This window comes from Geotrypetes seraphini, chromosome 11 (genome assembly GCF_902459505.1).
Source record: "Geotrypetes seraphini chromosome 11, aGeoSer1.1, whole genome shotgun sequence".
NCBI classification, from domain to species: Eukaryota; Metazoa; Chordata; class Amphibia; order Gymnophiona; family Dermophiidae; genus Geotrypetes; species Geotrypetes seraphini.
The window spans coordinates 25341778-25368756 of NC_047094.1; the positions used below are offsets into that span (position 1 = coordinate 25341778).

Sequence of the window (26979 nt, forward strand, 5' to 3'; positions counted from 1 at the left end):
TTTTTTTTTTTTCTATCAGGTACTCTAATGCTTTGTTTCCTTAGTGCACTCTCTTGCTCTCTTGCAAACTTTTCCAAGTCGTGGCACACTCAGCATGAGGTCGCGGCTGGAAGGTCTCCGTACGTGCGCGGACGTCGATGACATGATGTCACGCGTGTGTGCGACGTTGTCGCATCGATGTCAGCGTATGCGCGAAGCCCTCCAGGCAGGGCCCCGAGCTTGTTCACTCTGAAATTACTACGCCGATGGGGAGGTGCCGAGAGAGAGAGAGGCGCCGGCTGACTCGCCTACACAATGTGCCTCTTGCAGCTCTCGCTGCGGCACACAATTTGCGATACACTGCCTTAGAGCGACATCCCCTTGCTGTTCAGATCTCTTTCCTGCATGTACCTTTTTAGTATTTCGCTGCAATTCTTTATGCCGTACAGGCAAAGTGTAAAACAGCTGCTGAACGTTGACCGTGGTTCCCTGCTGGCGGGGAGAAGGCACTTTCTGAATAATTTGTCCATTCTGATCAAATACTAAACGAGTCCCAACCTTTGCAGATTTGTGACAGGTAATGATAGCTACATCACTAGAAAAAAAAAAAAAAAGAAATTAATAAATAAACAAAAGAAGCTAGTTGAAAAAATATCACATTGGTAATGGGAGACCAAGAGATCCTAGATGCTAAGATCACTGGATAAACGCACCAAATTATTCCAAAATAAAGAGCATGGTATATATAAACTCTGGTTAATAAGTAGTTTAATACAAAGAATAGAAATGTATACCAGTAATCACGGATCTACTTGCCAAAAATAAAATGTACTCATCATATAACTGCTGGAAATGTTCACTTCAGCCTCCTGCTCCAATAATTTGTATTTTTTTTTTTTTTTTTATAACAGGAATGAAAGATGATGACCACATAAATTACATGACCAACTGAATTTTGGATTCTGTCCTAGCAGTACATATTCCAGCCCACTCAAAGGCATCCCTCTCAATCTCCTCCTCCATCCCACCCTCCATCCCACTCAGCCTGATCACATTCCTGCATTTTTTTTGAGCCCTCACAGTTGTTTTTATTTCGTACTGTAGATTCTAAACTGTTTTGGTCAGTTTAAATCTCTTTATAGAAATCAGGGATTGCGCTCCGTTTGTCATTTATCGTTTGCTCTGCTACGACTGGCCATAACATAAAACTCTGTCATATAGGTTGGTATGTACCATTTCATTCACATCTTTGGGGGGGGGGGATTCATGCTGTCACCTGGTCAATTTGGACACCTCTTTGCACTTATTGTTAAAAAAAAGGTCTAGCCCCAAACATCTAAATTGTGTCCTGGATATTTTCTAAAATGTTTTATAGAAAAACGTCCAACTCATAAGCCCGCCCCAGTCCCGCCAAACCATGCCTGTAACAGCCCCCCCTTGAGATTTAGATGCATGCGGAGAAGAACCATAGAAATCCATCTAGAATATAGATTTTGAAAATAGAAAATTGGAAGGGTTTGGCGAGAGAAACATCAACCTGCCCCCTTTATGCCACATTTTGGATGTTTTTCTTTTTTGAAAATGAGGCCGACATAATTTGCTACCAGAAGTCCTTTAATTAAAATAAGGGCTCCTTTTACGGAGGCGCGTTAGCGGTTTAACGCGCTTAATAGCGCGCGCTAAACCGCCGGCCGCGCCAGCCACTACCGCCTCCTCTTGAGCAGGCGGTAGTTTTTCAGCTAGCGCGGGGGTTAGCGCGAGATTAAAAGTCGCTAACGCGGCTTCGTAAAAGGAGCCCTAAGTTTAGTATTACTGCAAGTTAATCATTTGGGGCTTCAGTTTTGAAGAGACGCATGGAGATCCAACCCGAAGACTCGTGAATATCGCTACCTTAATGCGCACAGTGAACTCAGAGCCTCTCCTCGGAATCCAAATGTTGCCATGCGAATTAGATCAGAGAAATCTTGGAGCTTGGAAGTATGATGCTTCAGAGCTAGAAAAAGGGGGATTGGTAAAATGGTATTAAGTATATACATAATACACCCAACTTATAGCAACAAATCACAGACGATGTCATCGCTGCTTTTGCTCAAACAAATGAAGCATTAAAAAATCAGCAACACTCCACAAGTATGGTATACTAGTTAAGTGTCCCTCCCTACAAAGACTCCTGAAAATTTAGATTTTCAAGTAAAGCTACAACCTTTAGGGATAAGTGTATTAAATATGGAACTACCATATTCCCCATATATACGCAGGGGCTTATACATGGGTTTTACTAACATGAGTACTGGGTGCAACTTCCTTATATGGCCTATCTTAAGACATCCCCCCGTACCTTTTTAAATAGCTCCCTCCTCCAATGTCGCAGCCAGCGGTGCAGGGCAGGAGCGATCTTTTCGGCACCAGCCTGGCCCTGTGCCGCTTCCTGAATGGCTGCCGTCAGTTCGAGAACTGACGGCAGCCGTTCAGGAAGCGGCACAGGGCCAGGCTGGATGCCGAACGGATTGCTCCTGTCCTGCACCACTGGCCATGACATTGGAGGAGGCAGCTGTCCAGCGAGGGAGCTATTTAAAGAGATACAGGGGGACTCCAGTAATGCTGTGGATTATCTAATGGGGCAACTTATCTAAGAGTTTTAAAATGAAAATCAGCATTTTCTGCGGCCTAAACAATGGGGAAATATGGTAAAATAAAACCTAGCTCTCCCAATATTATTTTTTTAATATTATCAGTTTACAGCTGAAGCACCTCTACTGAAAAAAAAAAAAATTGGGGGAGGTGGGGGAAATGGAAGGGACTTGACCAGTCGAGTGTGGCACCCCGAGGTCAGACGAACCCCCGAAAGGGTCCTCCAAGCTCAATCCGGCACCACAGAGACCAGAAGGCCTAAAAATCAAAATCCAACAGGCCCTACACTAACTCAGGGAAAACTGCACAGGCTTACCGCCTCTATCTGCTGGAGATTAAACGCAGACCGATTGTACTTGGGACTGCACAGTCCACTTGTACTACAGCCAAAAGTTTGTGTCTCAGTCTCCACCTGCTGGTCATGGTGAGCTGTTACTCATCAGCTGAACCCATCAGTGACTGTGCCAGTCTGGAGAGATGCTTAAAGAATAAAAACTTTACAGCTCAGAAGATAAAATATTCAACTTACTTAAACCTTCAAAGTTTTCTTCTTGTACTCCACAGCCATTATCTGAAACTTCTATGTATTCAGTTCCATATTCTTTCAGCTTTATGTCTAAAATAATTTAAAAAGGTCTTTAGCAACAGAACATTAACACTGCCAGGTGGCCTTAGGAGCTGGCCCAACAGATGCTATTTGCTAGAGCTGCTTTTACCTCCCCCCCTCCCCCTTTTCACTAAAGTTGGCAGCGCGGGCCACAGCAGTAAATGCTCTATCACCCACAGGAATTGAATGGGCGGCACAGGAAATGTCTCTTTTTTTTTTTTAATCATTTGCTTCTGTCTGTACATTTTTTTGAAAGACCTCCTCAAATACATATAAACTATTTTTAATAATAATAACTTTATTTTTATATACTGCCATACCACAAACAGTTCTAAGCGATTTACAAGGGAAGAGACTGTATACAGACAGCGACATTACAGCAAACGTTCAAATTTACATTGGCTTGTTAAGTTTAGACAGGTTTATCTGGATGTGTATTGGGAGTACATCAGGTTGAGGTGGGGTCAGAGAAATTTGTCAAATAGATAGGTTTTTTATTAACTTTCTAAACGTTTGGTACGAGAGTGCGTTTGAGATGAGGTTGGTTAGGCATTTGTTCCATTCGCCTGCTTGGAAAGATAGTGTTCTGTCGAGGTATCTCTTGTAGGTGCAGCCCTAATAGGCTAAGAAAAACAAAAATCAATGCTATAGTCAAAAGGACTGGTTCATAAGGGTCCTAATGATTTTCATTTATTGATTGGAGCTTGAATATCAATCTGCAGGGTAACTGCATAATGTATTTTGTTTAACAGCTGTGTTCTGCATTGAATTCTGGTCTTATTTGCAGCCACACCTCACAGTTCTTTTCCTAAAATGAAGACTATGGACATGTCACATTCTAATAAATGCACAGTGCCGAAGATACTATTGATCGGGATGGTGCATAATGAGAATAAAAGGGGGGACTTTTCTTGATACAGCCTACGGGCGAAACATGTCGGAATTGACAGGTCCCTTCCCGATATGAGCAACAAAGCAAAAACAACAAAAAAAGATAAGTTAAAGCTTTTACATGTAAAAAATTTATTTGGTTTAGAATGAAGCACTCAAAGCACTATTATAATAATTTATAGAAAACACAAATGGGTCTAAAACAGTATTTTAGCCATTGAAAACACTTGGCGAATACTGGCACTTCTGAAGACCTAAAAAAAGGATTGAAAATTTAAAGAATTATATAATACTGTTGGTTGGATGATATATTACTGAATTACAGTATTAAAAATTAGGCTGCAGGACAATACTTGCTTATAAGGAAAATGATTGACTTACCAATACTAGTTGCTCCAGCATCTAGACTGTTTTCCACCAGTTCTTTCACTGCCGTTCCCAGATTCACTACAACCTGTCCCGAGCAGATCTGATGCACTGACTTACAATCTATAGGCTTGATTACTTTAGCAGGTTCTACACTGTAAGAGAGAGAGAATTAAAGTAGAAATCATACCAAAACAGTAATCTCACTTTCCTACCGACTATGCCTTGGTCAGGGCGCATAAAAATATTGTTCTTTCTGCTGAATTTTATGAGATCAAACCAAACCTCTTAACGTGTATAAATGTCTCCCAATTTAAACAGTCTTTGAATAGCCCTTTATTGGATACTGTTTACTTATCTAAGACATATTTATTTGAAAGCTGATCCATACCATGGAAATCAACTAAACTATTCTAAAGGATTTTTAAGGACAACTTAATCAAATGAAAGATATTGCAGAATCTCTCTAAAACTCAGTCTAGGTTTCTATTTAGATCTATGTGCTCCAAAAACCACTAGTATTTTTATAAAGGGCTCACTACACCCATCTCAAGGGCTAGTTATACCCATCTCGTACCTTTCCAAACAAGCAGCTAGCCAGGTGTCATGCATAAGGCTGCCCAATGGATCCAGATTCACAGGACAGGGTTGATCCATTCCTGGTCTTACGCCACTGCATGCTGGGATTTATAGTCTTGGGGGGGGGGGGGGGTTAGGGCATGTAATGGAGAAATCAGAACCACAAGTCCCTTCCTTGTGATCAACTCTTGTCTTGTTAATCTGGCAACCTTAATTATGCATAACTAGAAGCAGGTGTAAATGCTGATGTGGAAAATTTCTAAAAAACATACACATTGCAATTCTAAAATACAGAATAGAGAATGACACAGGACAAATTTGTCCCCATCCCTGCAGGAACTCAATTTCCCCGTGAGTTTTGTCCCTGTCCCATCTTGTAAGCTCTGCCTTAACCACACAAGCCTCGAACACTTATGATTTTAAAGTGTTTGAGACGTGCAGATGAGGACAAAGATTGCAGGAATGGGGCAGCATTGCAGCAAAAAAGGGCATACCATGGGGCACACTTAGGCATTCTATAGTAATTTTGCCATGTGCGTGCTACCCATGCAATAAAAATGTATTTTTTTTTAGTGCTGGGAGTGGGTGTGTTCTGTGCTAATATTGACATATACTAACCGATTAGCACAGGAGATCTTACCGCCTACATAATGTGTGTCAGTAGAGGCTCATGTGCTAATGGGAAAATTAGCATATGGCCATTAATAATGAAAGGAGAAAAATCAGCCATTCAGCAAAAATGGCCTTAGAGCACAGGAATGACCCATATAAGGACGTACAAAATCCTTTATGCAAAATCCTTGTGATCAGGCATATTTCAGTTTTTGGAATGGTACCGTTAAAGTCAGAAAAAGACAGACCATAAGATAATAAAATTGCCATCAAACTTTTTTTTTTCCAAAATAAGGCAAACATTGAACATTTCAAGCACTTTCCTGTCCTCCGTAGCTTCCTTTGCCACTTTCCAGCCCTCCGAACTGAATTGCGCAGAGATCAGGCGAAACACATGCACTTGTGCTGGTTTAAGAATGTGGCATGTAGGGGAAATTGACTACTTCTGGTTTGCACAGCAGATTTTGGTCTTTGGAGCTTTTTGGAATGTCAAATAAAGGACCTTGTACCTACAGTGTTTGTATACATATATTTTTTTGTGAGTCCTTTTATTCAGAAAACTTGATATTAAAAATGGACTAAGAATGTACTTTGATTCAAATAGACTAATAACAAAACAAGGATCAGCAACTCAAAATACAATTTCATGCTCATAGATTGTTTTCTGGAGCAAACAAGGATAAATCTAGTTAATAATGGTATCAAAAGCAGTTTCATTTCTGTTCCTTTGCCCTTGTCACAAGTGACCAGGTGTGCAGTAGAATTCAAATTCATAGGAACCTAACTAGAGCATGTGGACTCCTCTGCAAAGTTCCTAAAGGGGCTGAAAGTGAAACCACCAATCTTATCCCACTTTAGTCAGCTGAACTAGAAGCCAATGGCCTAGAGATATAATGTTGTGTGATAATATAATTATTCCCCCAGTACGTGGGTAGATACAGTTTGAAGTCAGAAGGCATGCATGCAATCCTAAAATTACATTTATTCTCTTAATGTTTTGGGGATTTTTTTAATTGCAAACTGCTCAGATATGCACCTGTGTAGCAGTACATCAAATAAATAAACCAAAGATATTGTGATATGGTGACAATTTGTTTCCATTTCACCTAGAAAGTACTTAGGCATTTGGAGCAATTTTCAAGTATCTAAAGTAATCATGGAGTATGCTTTTTTAAATTAATGTAAAGCAGACATATTTGCACTTGCTCTCGTGTGCAAACTTGTGAAAATATCATGCAGGAATACTGGGATTCCTTTTTTGTTGAAGGGATGAACAAACTAATTTCTGTCCCTGCCCAAGCTCTCTAGCTGCTCCTTATGTACAATGAAGGAGGCTGCTCAAAACTGAAGCTTGCTCAGTAGTAGTACCAATGAGCTAGCCTCTAGGATGTGGAAGCAAGTTAATTTTCTCCATGGACATGGGTGCCTCCTTACAGCCTGGTTATAGGTATAGAAGTGAATGTATTTTTCTGAAAAACTGCTTTGAAAACAGCCTTCATACTGCGCATGCTACTATCAAAAAAGAACAAAACTTCCAGGCTATAGCAAAAATCAGACTAGTATCACATTGGCTACTAAAAAAATACCAGCTATTCATGAACAAAATTTTTCGTTCGTTACAAAGTTCATCTTATTTCATTCAGTACTGAGAGCATCTAAGGTTCAGCTCTCTTCAATACCCACATTTAATAGCACTCACCAAACTACCTCCATAGTACAAATTTAGGCCAGATGCAAAAAGCTGACCCAGACTAATAATGTCATACTGCATATTTGAACCGCATACAGCAACGATACAGGATTTACAATAGCAAAACGAAAGAACACCGCCGACAGGCGTCAAATTCTGCGCGTCCGCGAGCGTCGTGAGCGCATTCCCCATGCAACGCGCTGATAGGTCAAACTGTTTCACGTCCCAAAGCCAAGGAGCCAACCAGCTTGCCTCTTCTGTCATTTTCCACGTTAGAAAAAACTAATTGGCTGCAGAATTAAGTTCGGCCTCTTTTAATATCCATTCCTGTCGCATGCCAGATTCTGCTTTTCCTGTTTGCTCCCTTTTCATCTGTGCATGACTGTTTGCTCCCTTTTCATCTGTGCATGAAAAATAGGCCAACCTTTTTTTATTAAAAAAAGAAAAAAGAGGATCCGTTCCCTGCTCTCAGCCAAAGCTTTGGAAAAAAAAAAATCCGCAGTTCTAGGAGCTAGAAAAAGCAAACATTTTCCACGCAAGCGTATTCAATCAAGAACGAGGCTTGGAACGCATGACCTCAGCGCGAGCCAACGGGGTTCAAGCATTTTTGGTGCCGGCTGGCGCTCGCGCCCCGGAGTGTAGGCAGTGGTCACGTTCTCGGGTGGTTTTTTTTTTTTTTCCTTCTCTCTTCCTCTCTGTGGCAGCCATGCCCATGTACAAGGTAAAGCCCTACGTCTGCGGCGAGATTGAGCTAGAGTTGCCCACTTGCATGTACAAGTTACCCGTCGTCCATGGGAGTGCTGGAGCCGTCGAGCAGGTAAATCAGGGCTAGGGGAGGATTATGTAGGGTCTGCGGTGCGCCGGGAACATAGGACTTCTTGGGCCCCGAATGCGCTTAGTGAGCAAGCGAGTCCTTCCTCCCCGACCCCCCGGGTTTCGGTGCAACGCTGCCGTTCGATATGGCTTAGTGGAAAGACAGGAGAGCTTGGGCGCCGGTTCCTCTTTACAGAAAGTGACACGTGTCTTAAATATAACATAGTAGATGACGGCAGATGAAGACCCGAATGGTCCATCCTGATTCAATCTAAAAATTTGTTGGCCTTCTTCTTAGCTATTTCTTGGCAGGAATCCAAAGCTCTACCCGGTACTGTTCTTCAGGTTTATTAAAAATTCAAAGCGGTTTTACATAATATAAAAACAAAGTATAATAAGAACGTACATTAAAAACAAATTACAAACAATGCTACAAACAATCAAGCAGATTGCACAGATGGATCAAGCACTGGTTGTCGGGTAGACTGCAGAGGGTTGGAGTAAAGGGTCAATATTCTGACTGGCGGGGAGTCACAAGCGGTGTGCCACAGGGATCGGTGCTGGAGCCGTTACTCTTCAACATATTTATCAATGACCTGGAAACGGAGGCAAAGTGTGAGGTTATAAAATTTGCAGATGATACCAAACTGTGCGGCAGAGTTAGGTCCAGGGAGGAGTGTGAGGACCTGCAAAGGGACCTGGAGAAGCTGGAAGACTGGGCAAACAAATGGCAAATGCGCTTTAACGTGGAAAAATGCAAGGTCATGCATATAGGGAAAAAGAACCTGTTGTTCAACTACAAATTGGGGGGGGGGGCATTGTTGGGAGACAGCAGACTTGAGAGAGACTTGGGTGTGCTGGTGGATGCATCACTGAAGCCATCTACACAGTGCGCAGCAGCCTCGAAAAAAGCCAACAGGATGCTGGGCATCATAAAGAGGGGCATCACAACCAGGACGCGGGAAGTCATCATGCCATTGTATCGAGCGATGGTGCGTCCACATCTGGAATACTGCGTTCAGTATTGGTCGCCATACCTCAAGAAGGACATGGCGGTACTTGAGAGAGTCCAAAGGAGAGCAACGAAACTGGTAAGAGGGCTGGAACACTGCCCATACGCCGAGAGGTTGGATAGGCTGGGGCTCTTCTCTCTGGAAAAAAGGAGGCTCAGGGGAGATATGATAGAGACCTTCAAGATCATGAGGGGCATAGAGAGGGTGGATAGGGACAGATTCTTCAGACTGAAGGGGACAACAGGTACGAGGGGGCATTCGGAGAAACTGAAGGGAGATAGGTTCAAGACAAATGCAAGGAAGTTTTTTTTCACCCAAAGGGTCGTGGACACTTGGAATGCCCTACCGGAGGAAGTGGTCAGGCAGAGTACGGTACAGGGATTCAAACAGGGATTGGACGGATTCCTGAGGGATAAAGGGATCGTGGGATACTGAGAGAAGTATCCAGGAAATAAGTATAGAAACCCGACCAGGTCGTGCATGTGCAAGACCGGAGGGTTAGGACTTCGATGGGAAGATAGGACTTCAATGGGAAACCAAGGTGGCAAGGGGGCCCCTTCTGGTGATTCAGACAGGTTTGGGCCGCCGCGGGAGCGGACTGCTGGGCATGATGGACCTATGGTCTGACCCGGCGGAGGCACTGCTTATGTTCTTATGTTCAATCAAACGTTCCAACTACTGAAGTCTCAGTGAAAGCTCACTCCAGTCCAACACCCTCCCAGTCTTGTGTTGGCTAAGACTAAAAGCCCCAGCTCTTTAAAAATTAGCACTTTTACAGGTATCTTATTTATTTAAAAAAATATATATATCCCGCTACATCCACAGTTCTGAACCGGTTACATAAAAGCATACATAATGAAATAGTAACAGACAATAAGTGAAAAGGAAAATCCTTAAACAATTTACTTTCACTTGCTATAACCCAGTTCTTTTAGCAAAAATACAGTCAAGTTAAATAAGCTATCTGCAGTACATGAAGTAACTTACTTATATACTCTCTCAAACAATATAGTTTCACTCCTTTTCCAAATTGCATCAGAGGACTGCTTAATTTCAACAGGCAATAAATTTCATAACACAACTCCCTGAACTGACATCATAGACTGATGCGTTCTTACTGATCTGTCAAGTTCATTGATGGTACTTCAAGATTCATTTGATTCTCAGAAGCAGAGGCCTCTGGTTCGCCCCCCCCTTCCCTCCCTGCCCTACCAGGCTATGCAGACAGCCCCCCTTCCTGCCAGGCTCTGAACCCAGCCCCCCTCACTACTTGCCTGGCTCTGCACCCTGTCCCTCCTTCCTGCCCTGGATCCTCTTCCCCTTCTGGTGGTCTAATGGTAGGCTGGGACAGGAGTGATCCGTCCCAGCCGATACTAACAATTTTTTTACCCCATGCATATCTTTTTTTGTATCCCTGGTGGTCCAGCGGTGTATGGGCAGGAACAAACTTTCTACGCTCCTGCTCTGCACCCCTCCTTCCGATCTTGCAGCCAGCAGTACACAGACATGCAGGAGCGAGCTTCTCAAGCTTCCGCCTGGCACCGCTCGCTATTGCATGCCTGTGCGCCACTAGCTGCAAGCTGCGAGATTGGAAGGAGGGGTGCAGTGCAGGAACACGGAAAGTTCACTCCTGCCCATACACCGCTGGACCACCAGGGATGTGAGAAAAGGTACACGGGGGGAGGGGGTAAAAAAATTGTTAGTATCGGTCGGGACAGAAGGGATCCCTCCCGGCCTACCAGAGGCCTGCATAAAGTCTGGGAGGGGGTTGGGACGAGACCCCCATTTTGGGCCATTTTTTGGCCCAAAAATCTCATCCTATATTCGAGTATATACGATAAGTCACATTAGTACATTTAAAAATGCAGGCTTCTAGCATTAATCACCTAATTATTATTATTTTTTTTTAATTTATTATAATGTTTTATATTTAGGAGGCAGCTGACCCATCACTCCAAGCACTTGAAATTCGTCAAGAAGAAATCTTAAAACGCTTGTATGAACTGAAAGCTGCAGTTGATGGGCTGTCAAAGATGATACAAACACCAGATGCCGACTTGGATGTAACCAGCATCATTCAAGCTGATGAATGTACTCCTTTAAGCACAAGCACTGCAGACCTAGACTCAGTTCTTGGAAAGGCAAGTTCTGTTTAGACAGTGCCAAATGCAGCTTAGCTAATCTGGAAATGTGTTTCAGACCCATTGAGAAAAAATTTAATGGAGAGTTAAGTGACTTGCCCGGAGTCACAAGGAGCCACAGTAGTAACTTGAGTACACTTCCCTTAGTTCTCAGACCTCTGCACGAACCATTATTACATTAGTTTCTTTTATTCCGCCAATACCTTGCGGTTCTAGGCAGATTACAAAAAGATGAGATTCTGGTCGAACATTTAGAGTTTGGTGATGGAGTTTGTCTTGATATATTTCTTGAATAGCCTGGTTTTTATTTCCCTCCTGAGGTTTTATAGTTTGGTACTGAGATCAGTAAATTGGAGATGTGGCTGTCCAGTTTAGCTGTTTGCATGGCAAGTAGTCTTTCATGTGCCTTTGATTGGGGGGTGAGTAAAGAGTGTCTGAAATCTCCTTGGTCTGAATGAGTTGTTCCGAGTTAGGCAAGTGTTCAGGTAGGATGGTCCATTGCCATGTAGGGTTTTGAAGAGTATGCATTAGAGTATGCTATTCTGCCTAATGGTTGCACCCTGTTAAGAGCACCCCCCAGTCTGGGCTGAGGCTAAAGTATAGTGGAATAAGCTTTATCAATATGGGAGGATCCATTCGTATGTCAGTGGCATGACCTTATAATTTGTTCTGTGTACGGTTAAATGGCAGCATTTACTTTTATTGTGTAGTTGATTAATGCTATGTATTTAATTTTGTTTTTGATGTAGGGTTATGGTACTCTGAGAGACATCGTTATCAATGCAAACCCATCTTTGCCTCCGCTCTCTCTCTTGGTGCTGCACAGCATGCTGTGTGAGCATTATAAGGTTTTATCAGCAGTTCATATACATTCATCTGTGAAAAATGTGCCAGAGCCTCTCCTGAAATTTTTTGGGGATCAAACTAACAAACATTCACGGCAGGAGTATCAGCTGGGCTTTACTCTGATTTGGAAAGATGGTAAGCAAATATTTCTTGTTGAAAAACAATAAGTTCTCAGAGGCATGAGGGGGTGCTGAAAAGTTCTCAGCCCAACCAAAAAGGGAATGATGTAGAGCCGAGAAACTTACAAGTTATTCCACATATTCACCCAGAAGTTCAACACACTTGGCACATTGTGTCTGAAGTTTCTGTAACCCTTCCAAAAAATACTGATGTCTGGTCACTGAAATACTGCTCCACTACTGCAATCACCTCTGAATCACTCATATTGTCAGCCTTTCAAACTCTTTCTAAGGTTTGGAAACAGAAAATATTCAGATGGAGCAAGATCTGGTGAGTAGGGTGGATGGATGGTCTATGCACTGAAACCCCAACTGTGCCAGAACATCCATCATTTTGCCAGCCTTGTGAGCAGGTGCATTATCTTGCAAAAAGATAACTTCTCTGCAGCTTCCCTCCTTTTTTTTTTCTCTCAGTGCCTCCTTTAATCAGCAGAGCAAGTTAGAGTAGTATTCTGCATTAACTGTTTAGCTCCTTGGAATACAATCAGTCATTACACTACCTTCTAAATCCCAAAACACTGTGGCCATGACCTTTTCTGTTGACTTTTTTGGTTCTTGATTTTCCTTGGCGAACCCGAGTGCTGCCATTGCATGGACTGTTTTGTTTCAGGAGCATAATGGTGTAACCATATTTCATCAACAGTAACTAGTTCCAAAACATTGACACAACTTTCACTGAAAATGCTGCAAAATCAACTTGGAAGTGTCCATTTGACGTCATTTCTCATCAGCACCCACTTGGCTGACAGCGTCTGCATACCCTGCTGCTCATGGCTTATACACCTAACACATTCTCTGGATAGCTGTATCATCTCAGCAATTGTTTTAGCTCAGGCAGTTCGGGTCCTCAAGAGCCAGAGCAGGTTTTCAGGATATTCACAATGAATATGTATGAGATGGATTTGCATGCACTGCCTCCTTGAGATGCAAATCTATCTCATGCATATTTATTGTGGATATCCTGAAAACCTGACCTGGCTCCGGCTCTCGAGGAGCAGAATTGCCTACCAATTTAGCTGATCTGCCAAAATCAGGTCATGAACAGGGTCAACAATTTCAGGATCCGACACCATTTGAGGCTTCCCGGACCTTGCTGCCTCTTCGGTCTTGAAATCTCCACACTGAAAGTTTGCACACCACTTCTTCATTGTTTGCATCATGCTTTTTTTTTTTGGGGGGGGGGGGGGAATTTTCTTCAGCAGGAATAGGAATTTCATGATGGATCAGAGTTCCACACTTTTTGACATGTTTCAATCGGTGATCTTGAAATAATGTCAAGACATAACATTATAACACTCTTTTCAGCTAGGCAGGGGTGTCAAAGTCCCTCCTCGAGGGCCGTAATCCAGTCGGGTTTTCAGGATTTCCCCAATGAATATGCATTGAAAGCAGTGCATGCACATAGATCTCACGCATATTCATTGGGGAAATCCTGAAAACCCGACTGGATTCTGGCCCTCGAGGACCGACTTTGACACCTGTGAGCTAGAGTGGCAAAACAATGCTCAGAATTTAGGAAGTTGGTTGGGCTGAGAACTTTTCAGCACCTCTTCATATATGCCAGGGGTGTCCAATGTCGGTCCTCGAGGGCCGCAGTCCAGTCGGATTTTCAGGATTTCCCCAATGAATATACATGAGGTCTATTTGCATGTACTGCTTTCATTGTATGCTAATAGATCTCATGCATATTCATTGGGGAAATCCTGAAAACCCGACTGGACTGCGGCCCTCGAGGACCGACATTGGACACCCCTGATATATGCTAATGTCTTTTTAGCATGTAAGGATTAATTCCATTTTGTTCCAATTCATATATACCTCAGGTTGAGTACCTCTGTGTGTACTAAAATGGAGAAAGAACCACAGTTTGAATGAATGAAATGCCAAAACAAGAGAAAAAAGTAGCTTTCTGTTTAGTCTTAGCATGCAAGAATCCCTGTGAAAGTTGTTACACAAGTATTTTTTTAGTGGACAGATCCCTCACTTCAGGCCTGGGTGTTAGGACACATGGTGAAATGAAGATTGGTGCACTAGAGCAGGGGTGGGCAACTCTGGTCCTCGAGGGCCATAATCCAGATTTTCAGGATTTCCCCAATGAATAAGCAGTGCATGCAGATCTCATGCATATTCATTAGGGGGAAATCCTGAAAACCCGACTGGATTCCAGCCCTCGAGGACCGGAGTTGTCCACCCCTGCACTATGTAAACACTATTTTTTTTTCTTTTACTCTAAAGTGCTTCAAAGATAGTTACATTTTGATGGAGAAAGGGGGAAGAGGAGCTACTACTGTTTGTACACTCCATAAGTGTAAAGATGCAAAAAGGAATAGATCTTTCTGGTTTGATGTTGAAATTTTACTTGAGCCTTAAGTGAGCTCATATTGTGTTTGGAGGAGATGGGGATGCCACCACCCTCCTTGGGCAGGAGTGATCCCTCCCTAGTTGTTCCTACTGGGACCTCCTGTGGTTAGAACCAGTCTGGGCAAGAATAATCCCGTTACTCCTGCCCATGCTGGCTCCAGTCTCAAAATGAGGCAAGTCACAGCAGCCATTTTGACTGCTGACCTGGAATGGGTAACAATGACTGGCAATTGCTCCTGCCAGAGAGAGGCTACTAGGGCTTTAACAGGTGGTAGGAGGATGACTTTTTATAAGGAGGGGTGGAGTACAGTCCCTGTTTGATTGCAGCCTGCTTTTGGTTTTTCCTGGAACTCAAAATTTCAGTCAAAATAAAAAAAAACCCTGTTTCAGGGGTAAATAGTAGTTTAGAACCTAGCCGTGCATTTTTGAGTAAATATAGAAAGCTAAGGTTATCATAGGCAAAGGAACTGTAAATAAAATTAAGAATTTTGAGAAAGATGAGATGGAAAGTTACCTATTTCACAAAACGGGGAAAAATAAGAGAGCAAGTTCACTTGTGTAATTTTGTTTTCCTTGCAGTTTCCAAGCCACAGATGAAGTTCAGCATTCAGAACATGTGTCCTATTGAAGGAGAAGGCAACATTGCAAGATTTCTCTTCTCACTTTTGGACCACACTCTCAGTGCAGTCACATTAACTCTGATAGACAGCTGGGTGGATACAGCAATTTTTCAACTGAAAGAGGGGAGTAGTAAAGAGAAGGCAGCTGTTCTGCGTTCCATGAATGCTGCCCTGGGCAAGTCATTGTGGCTGGTGGGGAATGAGCTTACTGTAGCAGATATTGTAGCTTGGTGTGCTATTCAGCAGACTGGAAATGCAAATACTGCCCCGGCCAATGTACAGAAGTGGATGAAGTCCTGTGAGAACTTGCCTCCTTTCAACATGGTACTGAAACTATTGAAATAAATACCTCCTTACACTACTTTACATACCTTGTTCTTGACCTTACAGAGGTCGCTTTTGATACCTTAGTTTTAATCAGATGTTTTTCAAAAACATATGTGATGGCCAAGGAAAAGTGTCTTTGTATTATCTATAACAGGCTCAGTACCATGGAAAGCACTACCTTGGAGAAAGAAAGCAAATGCTAACGAACAGCCATTAAATGACCGAGTGGCTCTGAAAAGGCAAGATCAATGTATTTAAAAGCAGAACACTTTTGCATGCCACATATAGCAGTAAGGAAAGGCGATGGATTCTAACAGGTTTAATGTAATATTTTGAAATGAACTTCAATTTGTCAGACATATAAGGCAGTGTCAAAGATCATTCTTTTGTGTGTGAGATGATGTTAACTAATAAAAGTGGTTTTCTTGATGTTGACTGTAAAAGGAGGATTGGTCCAAGTTGGTTATTTAGAGCGGAGTTTCTCGATGGGGAAGGATACTTAATATTCCCCCCCCCCTTCCCTTTACTGCCTGTAGCATAGCTGCCCTTGAGTTGCTCACTGGCACTTGGAGAAAGACAAATGAAGCAGTAGTTAATGTCACATGTGCAGGAACTTGCCTCTTGCATGATTCAAGCAGCACAGTCTACATTGGGGGTATCAAATGTTGGTCCTCGAGGGCCGGAATCCAGTCGGGTTTTCAGGATTTCCCTAATGAAGATGCATGATACATGCAGCAGTCTACATTGGAGGTGTCAAATGGTCGGTCCTCGAGGGCCGCAGTCCAGGTGCGTTTTTAGGATTTCCCCAATGAATATGCATGAGATCTATTAGCATACAATGAAAGCAGTGCATGCAAATAGATCTCATGCATATTCATTGGGGAAATCCTGAAAACCCAACTGGATTGCAGCACTCGAGGACCAACATTTGACGCTCTGGTCTACATGATCTCTGCTGCTGCTTTGTGCTTTAAATGCACCACCTGGTACTGAAGTCGGATTAGTGCCTAACTAGCCTGGGAGCCTCTGAACTAGAAGGGAAGATGAGATGGAGGCTGCCCACCTATGTGGTCAAGCAGCAGCTGCTACAATAGAAGAAGGCAGGAGATACTGGTGTTGGCTAGAAGGGTCGGGGAGTGAAGACAAATGGGAAAATGGCTATGCATTTTTGGCATAACAGGACAATGCAAGACCATAGTTTCCTGCTTGGAATCAAGATGGTTTACTATAAGATTTGGGTCAAGATACATTATTAGTGTGAACATTAGTTTAAGTCTTTAGTTTCTTTCGGAATTTGAGGTTGTTGATGGGTTGTCTAGGTATAGCAGTAGTTTGTTCCTGATGTGAGGTCTTTGGTACTTGAAGGTGGATTCAAATATTTTCGTATTCGATGAGGGGAAGGGAATGACTTTAATGATCAAAGTAAGTCCCTCTGAGTAAGAGAATGGCACAGAGACAAATTTTTCCCTGTCCCGTCCCCGCCAAGTTCTTTTCTTGTCCCTGCCCCATTCCTGAGTTCCGACTGTCCCCTTGTCATTCTCTACCTCCGAGTTCTCTCTGTATATTGCCTTGTGGACCGTGCATGCCATCTTGAGTAGGGAGAAATAGGAACAAGAAAATATTTAAGCAGGGGTAAGAGAAGATGAAGCTGCTAAGTATGATACATGCAAAGCAGAAGACTGAGATGGTTTTTGAGGGGGAGGGGGGAGAATAAAAAAAGGTATGAAGCTACTTAGCCCACTCCACAGAAGGTCCAGGCTTTCTGATGGATGAATGTTCTTCAGGTGTGGACGGAACAGATATACTTCTTCCTTTAAGGACAATGGTGACTATGAAATACTGGCTTTTGTAGTCACTAGAAGTTTATAGGAAGCTGGGAAGCAGATATACTACCTTGCCCAAATATTTTCTGTTTCCTGCACAGGGGTAATGTGACATACTCAGGGGGAAATATTGTGCAAAAAGAAATTTTAAAATAAGAGAAATTAACTCGTACAGAATTTGCTGTTTTGTGCTTCTGTACTGTGGTGCTAGACCACCACCTTTGAGCTCCCACAGACAAATTCAATTACCTCATTTTCTGGCCACAGTAAACCTGTCATACCCTAACCAAAATTGCCCTGTACAATTGAGCAGATTCACCTAAAAGTAACACCACTGTACACATTCAGAAAAAAACTAGATCCAGGCATAAGTAGAAAAAATACAAAGTATATTTTATATATAATTAACTTCTGTAAGCTTTACATAATTTTAGATAAGTGCCATCTTCAATATGAAGGTTGGCAAGTATAGTACACACCAGTTCTCACAGTTTTTTGACATAATTCAAATGGCATTCTTTATGCTAACGACCCAAGTTTTGCTACATTACAGACGTCTCTCTCATTCCTTTCCTGCATCAGGGTTTGAATTTTCTCCTTTAGTTGTTTAATTTCTTCTTCCTGCTGTACTACCACCTTCTGCAGATTACTAATGACCTGTAGAAAAATAAGTCTTTTAATTGTATTGAAAGGGAACAAGCTACACAGAAATGTAAGACATTTTTCAATTTTTTTCAAGCTGTCTCTGCCCCCACGCCCCAATATATAGATACTCATAACATACCCTTATCTTTATTAGTTTCTACATATTTGTCCTGCTCACTCTTGAGCCTCACAATGCCATTTTGACACTTCCTCCTATCACTTACATATCAATGAAAAGGAAGCTATGAGATGAGGGGGAAAAGTGTAAGACTGCAGTACTCTAAAGAAAACCTTTATTTTCAGAAAAGGGTGGTGGATGTATGAATAGTAAAGCAAGGACGGTATCTGAATACAAGAAAGCATTGTATAGGATCTCTAAGAAAGAGGAAGAAACTAAAGCTGAGCAGTCGGTGTGGATGGGTGGATTGAATAGGTAATATTTCTCTGTAATGTTTTTTCTTTCAAAACGTAGGCCATTTACTGTATTTTTCGCACCATAAGACGCACCCTAGGTGTAGAGGAGGAAAACAAGAAAAAAACCCATTCTCCAAATTCTCCCTGCCAGGCTCTACACTCAGCCTCACACTCCTTGCCAAGCTCTGCACCCTGTCCCCCCTCTGGTGATCTAGTGGTAGACCGAGACAGGACCCAGACCATGCAAATCTATCAACATTCACACTCCGATGTAGGCAGCACTAGAAAACCTCACATTTTGGTGGGATGGGGCCACCCTTGACATGTCTGTCAAATCAAGGTGCAGGTAACACACCAGCAACCACCCTGGCTCTATAGTGTATCCTATTGTCACTTATGCAGAACATACAACAACATCTTTAGAAGAACACCAGGGCACTCTAAGTTAAAATAACATGGAACTATTCCAGGACACTCTTAAGTTAAAATAACAGGGAACTATTCCATCAAATACAACATCAGACAACCCTAAAGTTTAAATTTGTGAGTCAAGTTATAAATCCATCCCGGAAATGATCATTTATCCTTATCCATCTCTTACACCTTCCCCCTAACTATTTCCAATTTTCCGAGCCTGTGTTTTACCATCAGGCTCTTCTGTAACCAACCCAAAGTGTTCTTCCTCCCCAGCACCGCAGCATAAACGAAGTGCCACCCCCTTAATAAACAGCTCCTGGAGGACTGTGGGAAGGCCCCGCGCTTTCATACTTCCAATTAACGGTGGGATTTTTTTTTTTTTTTTTAAAGAATATCTTTATTCGAACTCCAACATGGTTACAACACAGGAACAGGGCAATACAACAGTACAGTGCAAAGGGAAAAAATAGATAATACAATCCATATCAAGCAGTCCATTGTTCACAACAGCTGCACCAATACTACCCAGCCCTGAATAGACTGGCCAAAGCTCTCATTTTAGGCTATAAAACTACAAACAATCCTAGTCCCCTCCTAAACCAAAATCTAAGCTAAATCCAGGAAAAAAAGAAAGAGAACCCACCACTCATACTCCATGCACTCCACAGTCACTCCCCGACGGTGAGGTTTCTGAAGTACTTAGCCACCTGCGTGGGAGCTGACTTGTTATTTCTCTGATGGCTGCACAGATGGCTAATTCGTTTGAGCAGGTCGGTGGCTGGGGTTGGTCGGTAGTTGGCACTGAGCCAGAAGTGGAGACATAGCGCTGGTGGTGAACCGGTTGTGGCATGGCAGCATCTGCGTGGTGTGCACTGATCCCCTCTCCTACTAAACCACGCTAGCGGTTTTAGCGCAGGGAGCCCCTCTCAATGGCCCGCACTGCTCCTGATGCTCATAGAGTTCTTATGAGCATCGGGAGCAACAAGGGTCATTCAGCGTGGCTCCCCGTGCTAAAACCGTTAGCGTGGTTTAGTAGGAGAGGGGATCAGTGCACACCACGCAGACGCTGCCATGCCACAACCGGTTCACCACCAGTAGAAGAGACACTGAATGTTCCACTTCGGGTGTGCAGGACGGGGCTTGCTTGCTACACAGATTCTATTGGGGGTCCCGAGTGCCACAGTCACAAGTGCTTTAACCCTTGTGCAGAACTCAGCACCCCCTTGCCTTAGGAGTCTGTGCTCCCCTCTCCTTCCTGTTGCATGAAAGGAGAGTTTTTTCTGGGTCCCAGTACTGGCTTCGGTTCTGTGATCAGCAGGTGGAGGGATGGGCAGTCGCAAGCACCTCTCTGCTGCTGCCGTCCAGCAAGGGCAGTGCCGCAATTAAAAACAGGTAGGTAGAGTGGGTGGTATTCGCTCCATAAGATGCACCCTTATTTCCACCCACTTTTTTGGGGGGAAAAAGTGCGTCTTATGGAGCGAAAAATACGGTACTTGAAAAATAATTGTAGCTTCAACAAATTAAGAGTAATATTTTTTTTAAAAACCCACTTACTTTTTCTGTATTATGAAAGAGCTCACTTTCCAGAAGGTGAGCAGCAGTTGGCCTTTGTGAAGGTTCTTTGTTTGTTAATAGACAGACGTACTTGGTTTGTACAGGCCACTGTCCATCAAAAGAGCTGCAAATGTGACCGTTTCTCACAGCTGTCAGAACCTTAGTTCTTTCCATTTCAGTTACAAAAGGCTGAAAGAGCTCTAGTAGAATAATGCCCACGCTGTACATGTCTGACTATGGAAAGAACAGTTTAAGTAACAATTAATACAAATGCAACATATTTTCATATCTAGAAATTAGTCTGATTTTAGTCAAACTCTCCACTCTCAAGGATATATTCCCTATCTTTCACGATGCAATTTGATATCCTCTTTATATTTCTTATGTAACCCTCATTCTTGCCTCCTGTAATTCGCTGATTGTCCAGCCTTCTTCAAATGTAAACCGCCTAGAAGTCTCTCGACTATGGCGGTATAGAAGAATAAAGTTATTATTATTATTATAATTCTAAAAAGAGCCACCTAGCAGCAAAAGTGGTGCCAAATGGCAATACAGGCAGTCCCCAAGTTAAGAATGAGTTCTGTTTTTGAAACCATTCTTAAGTTGAATTTGTATGTAACTTGGATCCTGTACAGTACACAGTCTATAAAAACATTAAAGAGAACATTAAACATTAAAGAAACAGTCCTCAAAATAAAATACTGTAGTTTAAATAGAAAGAAAAATAGGAGGTTTACACTTACTTTTGTTCTTCATCTGTCCCACTGTTCCCTCTCCACCACCACCTCCAACATTTTCTCCCTCTCTTTTCCTCATGCATCTGTACCTCATGCTTCTACCACCACCATGTCCAATATTTTTCTCTCCCTCCCTCTGCCCAACAATTCACTCTTTCTTCATTTCCCCATGTGCACCATCTCTCTTTCCCTCATCAACAATTCTCCCTTTCAATTCCCTCCCCAGGTCCCCACCTCAGAATCTCTTTCCCTCGCTCTCTCCAATGTAACATCCTATGTCTCAAGTTCATGCTCCCACCCTCCCTTCTTCCATCCTTTGTCTGAAGTTTGTGCTCCCTTTTTTCTGAATCACAAAACGACCCTGCTTCTCCCTTCCTGTGCCATTGCGCCCTCTCTTCCTTCCTTCATATCCCAATGCGCCCCCTCTTCCTTCTGTGTCCCAACAAGCCCCTTGTTGTCCTTCACACTATTCTGTGTCCTAAATTCATGCCTCCCTCCCGTGGGTGTTTACCTCCTCTGGCCAGCTCCCTTCTCTTTGCAAAGCCGCAGTTCCTACATCAGAGGAAAGGCTTCCAGGTCAGCTGGGTGGAGGCAGCCGGCCAGCGGAAGTAAACCCCGTGGGAGGGATGAATTTGGGATGCAGAATGGAGGGAAGGACAACGAAGGGCATGTAGGGACACAGAAGGGAGGAGGAGGATTGCGTTTTGAAAGGAAAGGAGGAAGAAGGAGCACATTGGCACAGGAAGGGAGAGGCAGAACCCTGGTTCATAAATATGAGTCTGACGTAAGTCAGACATTCTTAACCCAGGGACTGCCTGTATTTTAGTCATTTACATGCATAAATGTCCTCTTATAGAATACCGACTACCAGAAAAGTATGTATCATTCATCTGATGGGGCATACTTTGCCAGTAGGTATGCTCATGACCGGAATGCACTATATGCATAAAAATTGTACAACACATACAACTAGGCACAGGCATTTACATTAGATACAGATCTGGTGCAAGAGCTAGTGCCTTAAGATTTAAGTGCATTTTAAGCCACTTGGACTAGTATTCTATAAAGGAAAATAGGCACCTACTTTCTTTTATAGAATAGGCTTGAGATAGAAGCCATAACCAGCACCTTTTCTGAAATATTTAATTAAAAAACATAAGACTAATTTAAGAAAACTTATATGTAAAGAACCTTTCAGAGATATAAGTCTCTAGGTACTAACTCACAGATTAGTGCATATCTGTGTGAAATTTAGCAATGGTAGCAAATGTGCTCCTTACTTATCTACATCTCTCAGAAAATTTCACATGTTGCAGAAGTGAAAATGCTTGAAGTTCCCTGTCCTGGCAACAAACAAACTTTTAAAAAAGGCTCAATTTGTGAGGTGGCAGTGGTACAATTTAAAAGACCCTGATGGCTCATTTGAAACTCTCCAAGCCCTGACATGGAGCTTATGTCTTAAAGTGCTCCCCCTGGACCTTTCCCTTGGAGGAGACCTCATGGCCTTGATGGTCTAGTGCCATATAATTCACCTCCAAGCCCTACCCCTTTTTTAATAGGGCTAGCACCTTCAAACTAATAAACATGAAGGCGATTCTGATCCAAGATGGCCACATGCTATGTTGGCTGAGCTACACACCTTTAAAGCTGCCTCAAACTAAACTTTTTCATTATTCCATTACCTAAAATCTTGGTAATGCCAAAGAGGAGAGGACAAAGTGCTGCTGGAGACTCGCAGCGCTCCGGGACGGCTGTCTTCGGCAACATTGAGGAGCTGATGAGGAGAATGCAGGGATGCCTTTGCCGTCAGTGAATTTCCCGCAGGAGATATTTTGTGGAGGCGAGACCGCAGCGATCTCTATGGGATAGGCAACATCGTTGAGTCCCGACGTTAGAGCACCTCCCCCACATCCTCAATCTACCAGCTCCTCTCGGGTGGAGGTACTTCCAGAGGTTGGAGTTCACCTCCTCCCGGAGGCTTAAGGAGAATGAGAAGGGGAGTGTGGCAACGGACTCTTTGCCAGTGCATAGGAGCCTGAATATGGAGACTGAGGAAGTAATAGCAACAGCGATAGGGGGTGAACAAGTCCAGCAGGTAGTTCGATGAGCTACGCTGCCAGAGGGTGAGCAAAGTGAACTAAACTCACATTTGTTTTAAATTAAAAAACCCCAGGAAGTAATACTTGATTCTTTATGGGATCTTGTTGCCAATTTGGCAAGATCTATAAACCACACTATACTACAGTCCCCCAATGGGAAAACTTTTTCAAAATATTAGTATATATTGTATTCCCATATATATGTAAGAAAAAGTGTATCACTTATTACTGGAGAATATGTGTAAGAAGAGGCCTCAGTAACGGAGCCCACGCACAGTCGTATTCACAGACTGAGGTATTCGGCGTGGTTGTGCTGCTCCTTAACTCCAATCATTGGCCGTCTTCTAAGTTTCCTTTTGTGTACTCTACCAGTATTTAGTGAATAAATCTTAAATGAAAATTGAATATTCTATATACCCTCAGATACAGCAGTTGGAAGGGAAACTTAAGGGTCAAGAAACTGAGATTAAAAATTTGAAGACTGAAGTAGAGGATTCTAAAACTTCTTTACAGACTGTCCACCGAGAGTTAAAGACCTCCAAGCAAATTAGTGAGACATTAATTAAGGACAATATTAATTTGAGAAGTAAGTAGGAGGCATTGGAGAACTTTTCCCGAAATAATAATCTTAGACTGATTAATTCCCTAGGGCTTCTATGGTAGTTCTTAGGGAAATGCTGAAACGTTATATGTTGGAAGTATTGGAGGTTCCTGAGGAGTCAGTACCTCCATTTACACAGGTTTATTATCTTCCAAAATGGCACAAGATAAACAACAACAGGAACTGGGACATGATTCAATTAACATATCAAATCTGTTGGAACTGTCTGATAAAGAATTGGTGACCCCCTGCAACTTTACTTCTAACAGTAGCTCTCGAACCAGATAAAAACTGGTTGCTGAGACTTTTCTTTAAGAACAAGAATTCTTAGGTCTTAAAATACAGATGTTCCAAGATTTGGCTAAAGATATGCAGAGAAGGAGAAGTGAATTCTTGCTGATGAAACCTGGTATTACAGCTCTGGGGGCAACCTTTTACCTATGCCATTCATGCAAATGTGTAATACATTATCGATAGCATAAATTTGTTTTCTTTGAGCCTTCCCAACTGTCAATGGGTTGCTCAATGTCACACTTGGAGAAAGATGAGATCCGAGTGCTATATTAAAGGAAAGGATGCCCTAGTCTCATCCAACTAGTTTATTACTTGTGTTACTATATGTAATTTTCTTTAACACTTGCCTATTACCCATTTTGGATCTTTTTTTAGTTGAAATTTAAGTTTATACTTGATTTCTTCTAATGTGTAAATTCTATTTTATTATTCTTTGCTTAATTTTCTTTCTGTACAAGTTACGCTTGATTCATAATGAAAAGTTAATTAATAAATAAATAAAAACATGAAGGCTAGTTCACCATCTCTTACCACCAGGACCCCAACTCATCCAGATCCAGGGGCAGGAGTGATCCCCAATCTCTCTTGCCCCAGTGGCTGTCATTTTTAAAAAGGTACTGCCTCACCTTTGCCACTAAGAAGCATCAGACACCAAAGCATGATTTTGCATCACAACTCATTAAGGGGGAGGGGATTCATCAAAGTGTGGTAAAGTAAAGGCATCCCAGTGTTAGTTCTGTGGCCCAGAAGCTTCAGACTGCACAAAGCCACAGCCCGATGCTTCTGTGCTGCAGTGATAAGTTCTCCCCCATATATACCCCCCAACCCCTCTAGTGGTCTGGGGGGATCGGTCAGGAATGATGCCCAATCAAACTGGTGCCCCTAGCGGCAGTCTTGCATGATTACTGCTAGGTGTCATATTTCATATTGCTTTTGACATTCAAATTTATCAAATATATTTGTCCATATATAGGCATTGGATTTACTTTCAAAATTCAGTATTATATTCAAAATTAACAGCAATTTTTTAAAACTCAATAAATAAGCTATCAGATGTGAGAAAAAACTGCAATATTTCTCTCTCTCAATTACCATTACCTTGAAGTCATAGTGAGATCCTTGCAGCTGTTCTGGTGCAGCATATAAACATGTACCTACGCCTGTGGTATGCACTGAACCTAGAAAATCAGAAAAGGAAATGCCAGGCACATTACATTTTCATGAGTTGGAAGACAGTAGTAGCATAATGGTGATAGCAGCAGGTTAAGAACTAAGGATAACCAAGGTTCATTGACGCTCCTCGTGACCTTGTGTAAGTTACATCACTCTGTTGCATGTTCTTGCACCTGTCCATTTATTGTCAATTAGTCTTATAGCCCGTTACATTAACGGGTTCTAGAATATATGTGTGTGTGTCTCTCTTTATTTCTTTCTCTCTCTCTCCTTAGCCGCTTTCTTTCTTTCTGTCTTTCTTTTTCCTTGGCTGTCCATCACCACCTCTTGCCTGCTCCCCCTGTCCATTCTTCTTTCCTTTTACCTCCCCTGTGTCCACCACCACCCCTTCACTGCTCTCCTTATGCTGCAGCAGCCCTTCTCCCTTTGTTTTACCTCCCCCCTGTCCATCAGCACCTCTTTCCTTCTCCCCTTGACCAGCAGTAGGCGTCCCTTCCTTTTTCTCCCACCCTCCTCCTTCTTATCCCTATGATACACTTACCTTGTTCTGCCCCTGATCAGAGGTTCCCGACAGTCGCCCAGTTGCACCCATTGGAAAAGTTCCTTCTGCTGCATCCCGCACCCCTCCTGACACGACTCCCGCTGTCTTTCTTTCTGTCTGTCCCTGGCCCCCTTTGTCTGTTTGTCTTTCTGTATATATCCCTGCCCCTGTGTCTTTCTTCTTTTCTTTCTGTCTCCCTTCCTCCCACCAGTTCCCTGTGCACCTGCCCCTGTGTCTTCTTTTCTTTCTCCCTTCCTCCCTCTGTCTGTCTGTCCAAAGCAGCATTCCCTCCCCCTCCATTTTTCTCCCCCCACACCAGTTCCCTGTGCACCTGCCCGTGTCTTTCTTCTTTTCTTTCTGTCTCCCTTCCTCCCTCTGTCTGTCTGTCCAAAGCAGCATTCCCTCCCCCTTCCATTTCCCTCCCCCCACACCAGTTCCCTGTGCCTGCATTAGCGTTTCCTCTACCCCCTTTCCCTTCCTGCAGGCCCGACTACACATGGCGATTTAAGCAGCGTGTCAGCAGTCTTCACATGCTGCTTCAGGTCCTTCTACTGCCCTGATTTACTCTGGCACGTCCGGAGCAAATCAGGGCAGTAGAAGGGCCCGAAGCAGCGTGAAGACTGCTGACACGCTGCTTAAATCACCAGTCGGGCCCGCGGTAAGTGAAGAGGGGAGGGGCGGCAAATGAGTCGGGTCCCGGGCAGCGGAAAGTTGCTGGGCTCCTTGGTGGGGGCGCTGAGTGGCCACGATCCCTCTCCTCCCAGACACCCCCCCTCCGCTGGAGGAACGGATATCGGCGGTTACAGCCGCTGGCTTCGGTGTCTTCTATCCACTGCGGCCAACCCTAGCGGAACGAGGAAGTAGTCAGAGAGGGCAGCCCGCAGTGGACAGAAGACAGCAAAGCCAGCGTTCTCTTCATTTAAAAGCGGGTGAGCCGGCGAGAAGGAGGAGGTGGTGGTTTTGGCAGTGAGTGAGGGCGGGAGGGGGGAGTCGCCGGCTGTGCTGTGCTTTCCCGATCTCAGTGGC

General features: G+C 43.2%; 3 protein-coding genes and 1 long non-coding RNA gene across 7 annotated transcripts in view; 2 read left to right on the forward strand and 2 right to left on the reverse strand.

Moving 5' to 3' along the window:
* LOC117369288 overlaps positions 1–1624 on the forward strand; it is a 33390-nt gene extending 31766 nt beyond the window's left edge. The window contains exon 3 of the long non-coding RNA XR_004541112.1: positions 891–1624. This is a non-coding gene — a long non-coding RNA (uncharacterized LOC117369288). The remainder of the gene's footprint in view (positions 1–890) is intronic.
* PMS2 (PMS1 homolog 2, mismatch repair system component) overlaps positions 1–7854 on the reverse strand; it is a 34828-nt gene extending 26974 nt beyond the window's left edge. Inside the window, exons 1-5 of the mRNA XM_033963647.1 lie at positions 7365–7854; positions 4490–4629; positions 3140–3226; positions 1870–1972; positions 391–574 (exon numbers count right to left, since the gene is read on the reverse strand). Coding sequence (XP_033819538.1) covers positions 391–574; positions 1870–1972; positions 3140–3226; positions 4490–4629; positions 7365–7378 — 528 coding nt within the window. The 5' untranslated portion in view covers positions 7379–7854. The remainder of the gene's footprint in view (positions 1–390; positions 575–1869; positions 1973–3139; positions 3227–4489; positions 4630–7364) is intronic.
* A 105-nt stretch (positions 7855–7959) lies between these two features.
* On the forward strand, positions 7960–16101 carry AIMP2 (aminoacyl tRNA synthetase complex interacting multifunctional protein 2). Of its 2 annotated transcripts, none has more exons than XM_033963649.1 (4): positions 7960–8076; positions 11116–11322; positions 12072–12303; positions 15288–16101. In XM_033963649.1, exons 1-4 carry the CDS (start codon positions 8062–8064, stop codon positions 15671–15673), a joined length of 840 nt encoding a protein of 279 aa, XP_033819540.1. In that variant the 5' UTR covers positions 7960–8061; the 3' UTR covers positions 15674–16101. The 2 variants fall into 2 exon arrangements, with proteins under 2 accessions (XP_033819540.1, XP_033819539.1); XM_033963648.1 differs by having other exon boundaries at positions 8016–8172.
* Positions 16102–17850: 1749 nt separating this feature from the next.
* The window catches only part of EIF2AK1 (eukaryotic translation initiation factor 2 alpha kinase 1), a 92534-nt gene continuing 83405 nt past the window's right edge, over positions 17851–26979 (reverse strand). For all 3 annotated transcript variants that reach the window (XM_033962772.1, XM_033962771.1, XM_033962770.1), the window contains exons 13-15: positions 25338–25417; positions 20509–20742; positions 17851–18135 (exon numbers count right to left, since the gene is read on the reverse strand). In XM_033962772.1, the coding sequence (XP_033818663.1) occupies positions 17998–18135; positions 20509–20742; positions 25338–25417 (452 nt within the window). In that variant the 3' untranslated portion in view covers positions 17851–17997. The remainder of the gene's footprint in view (positions 18136–20508; positions 20743–25337; positions 25418–26979) is intronic.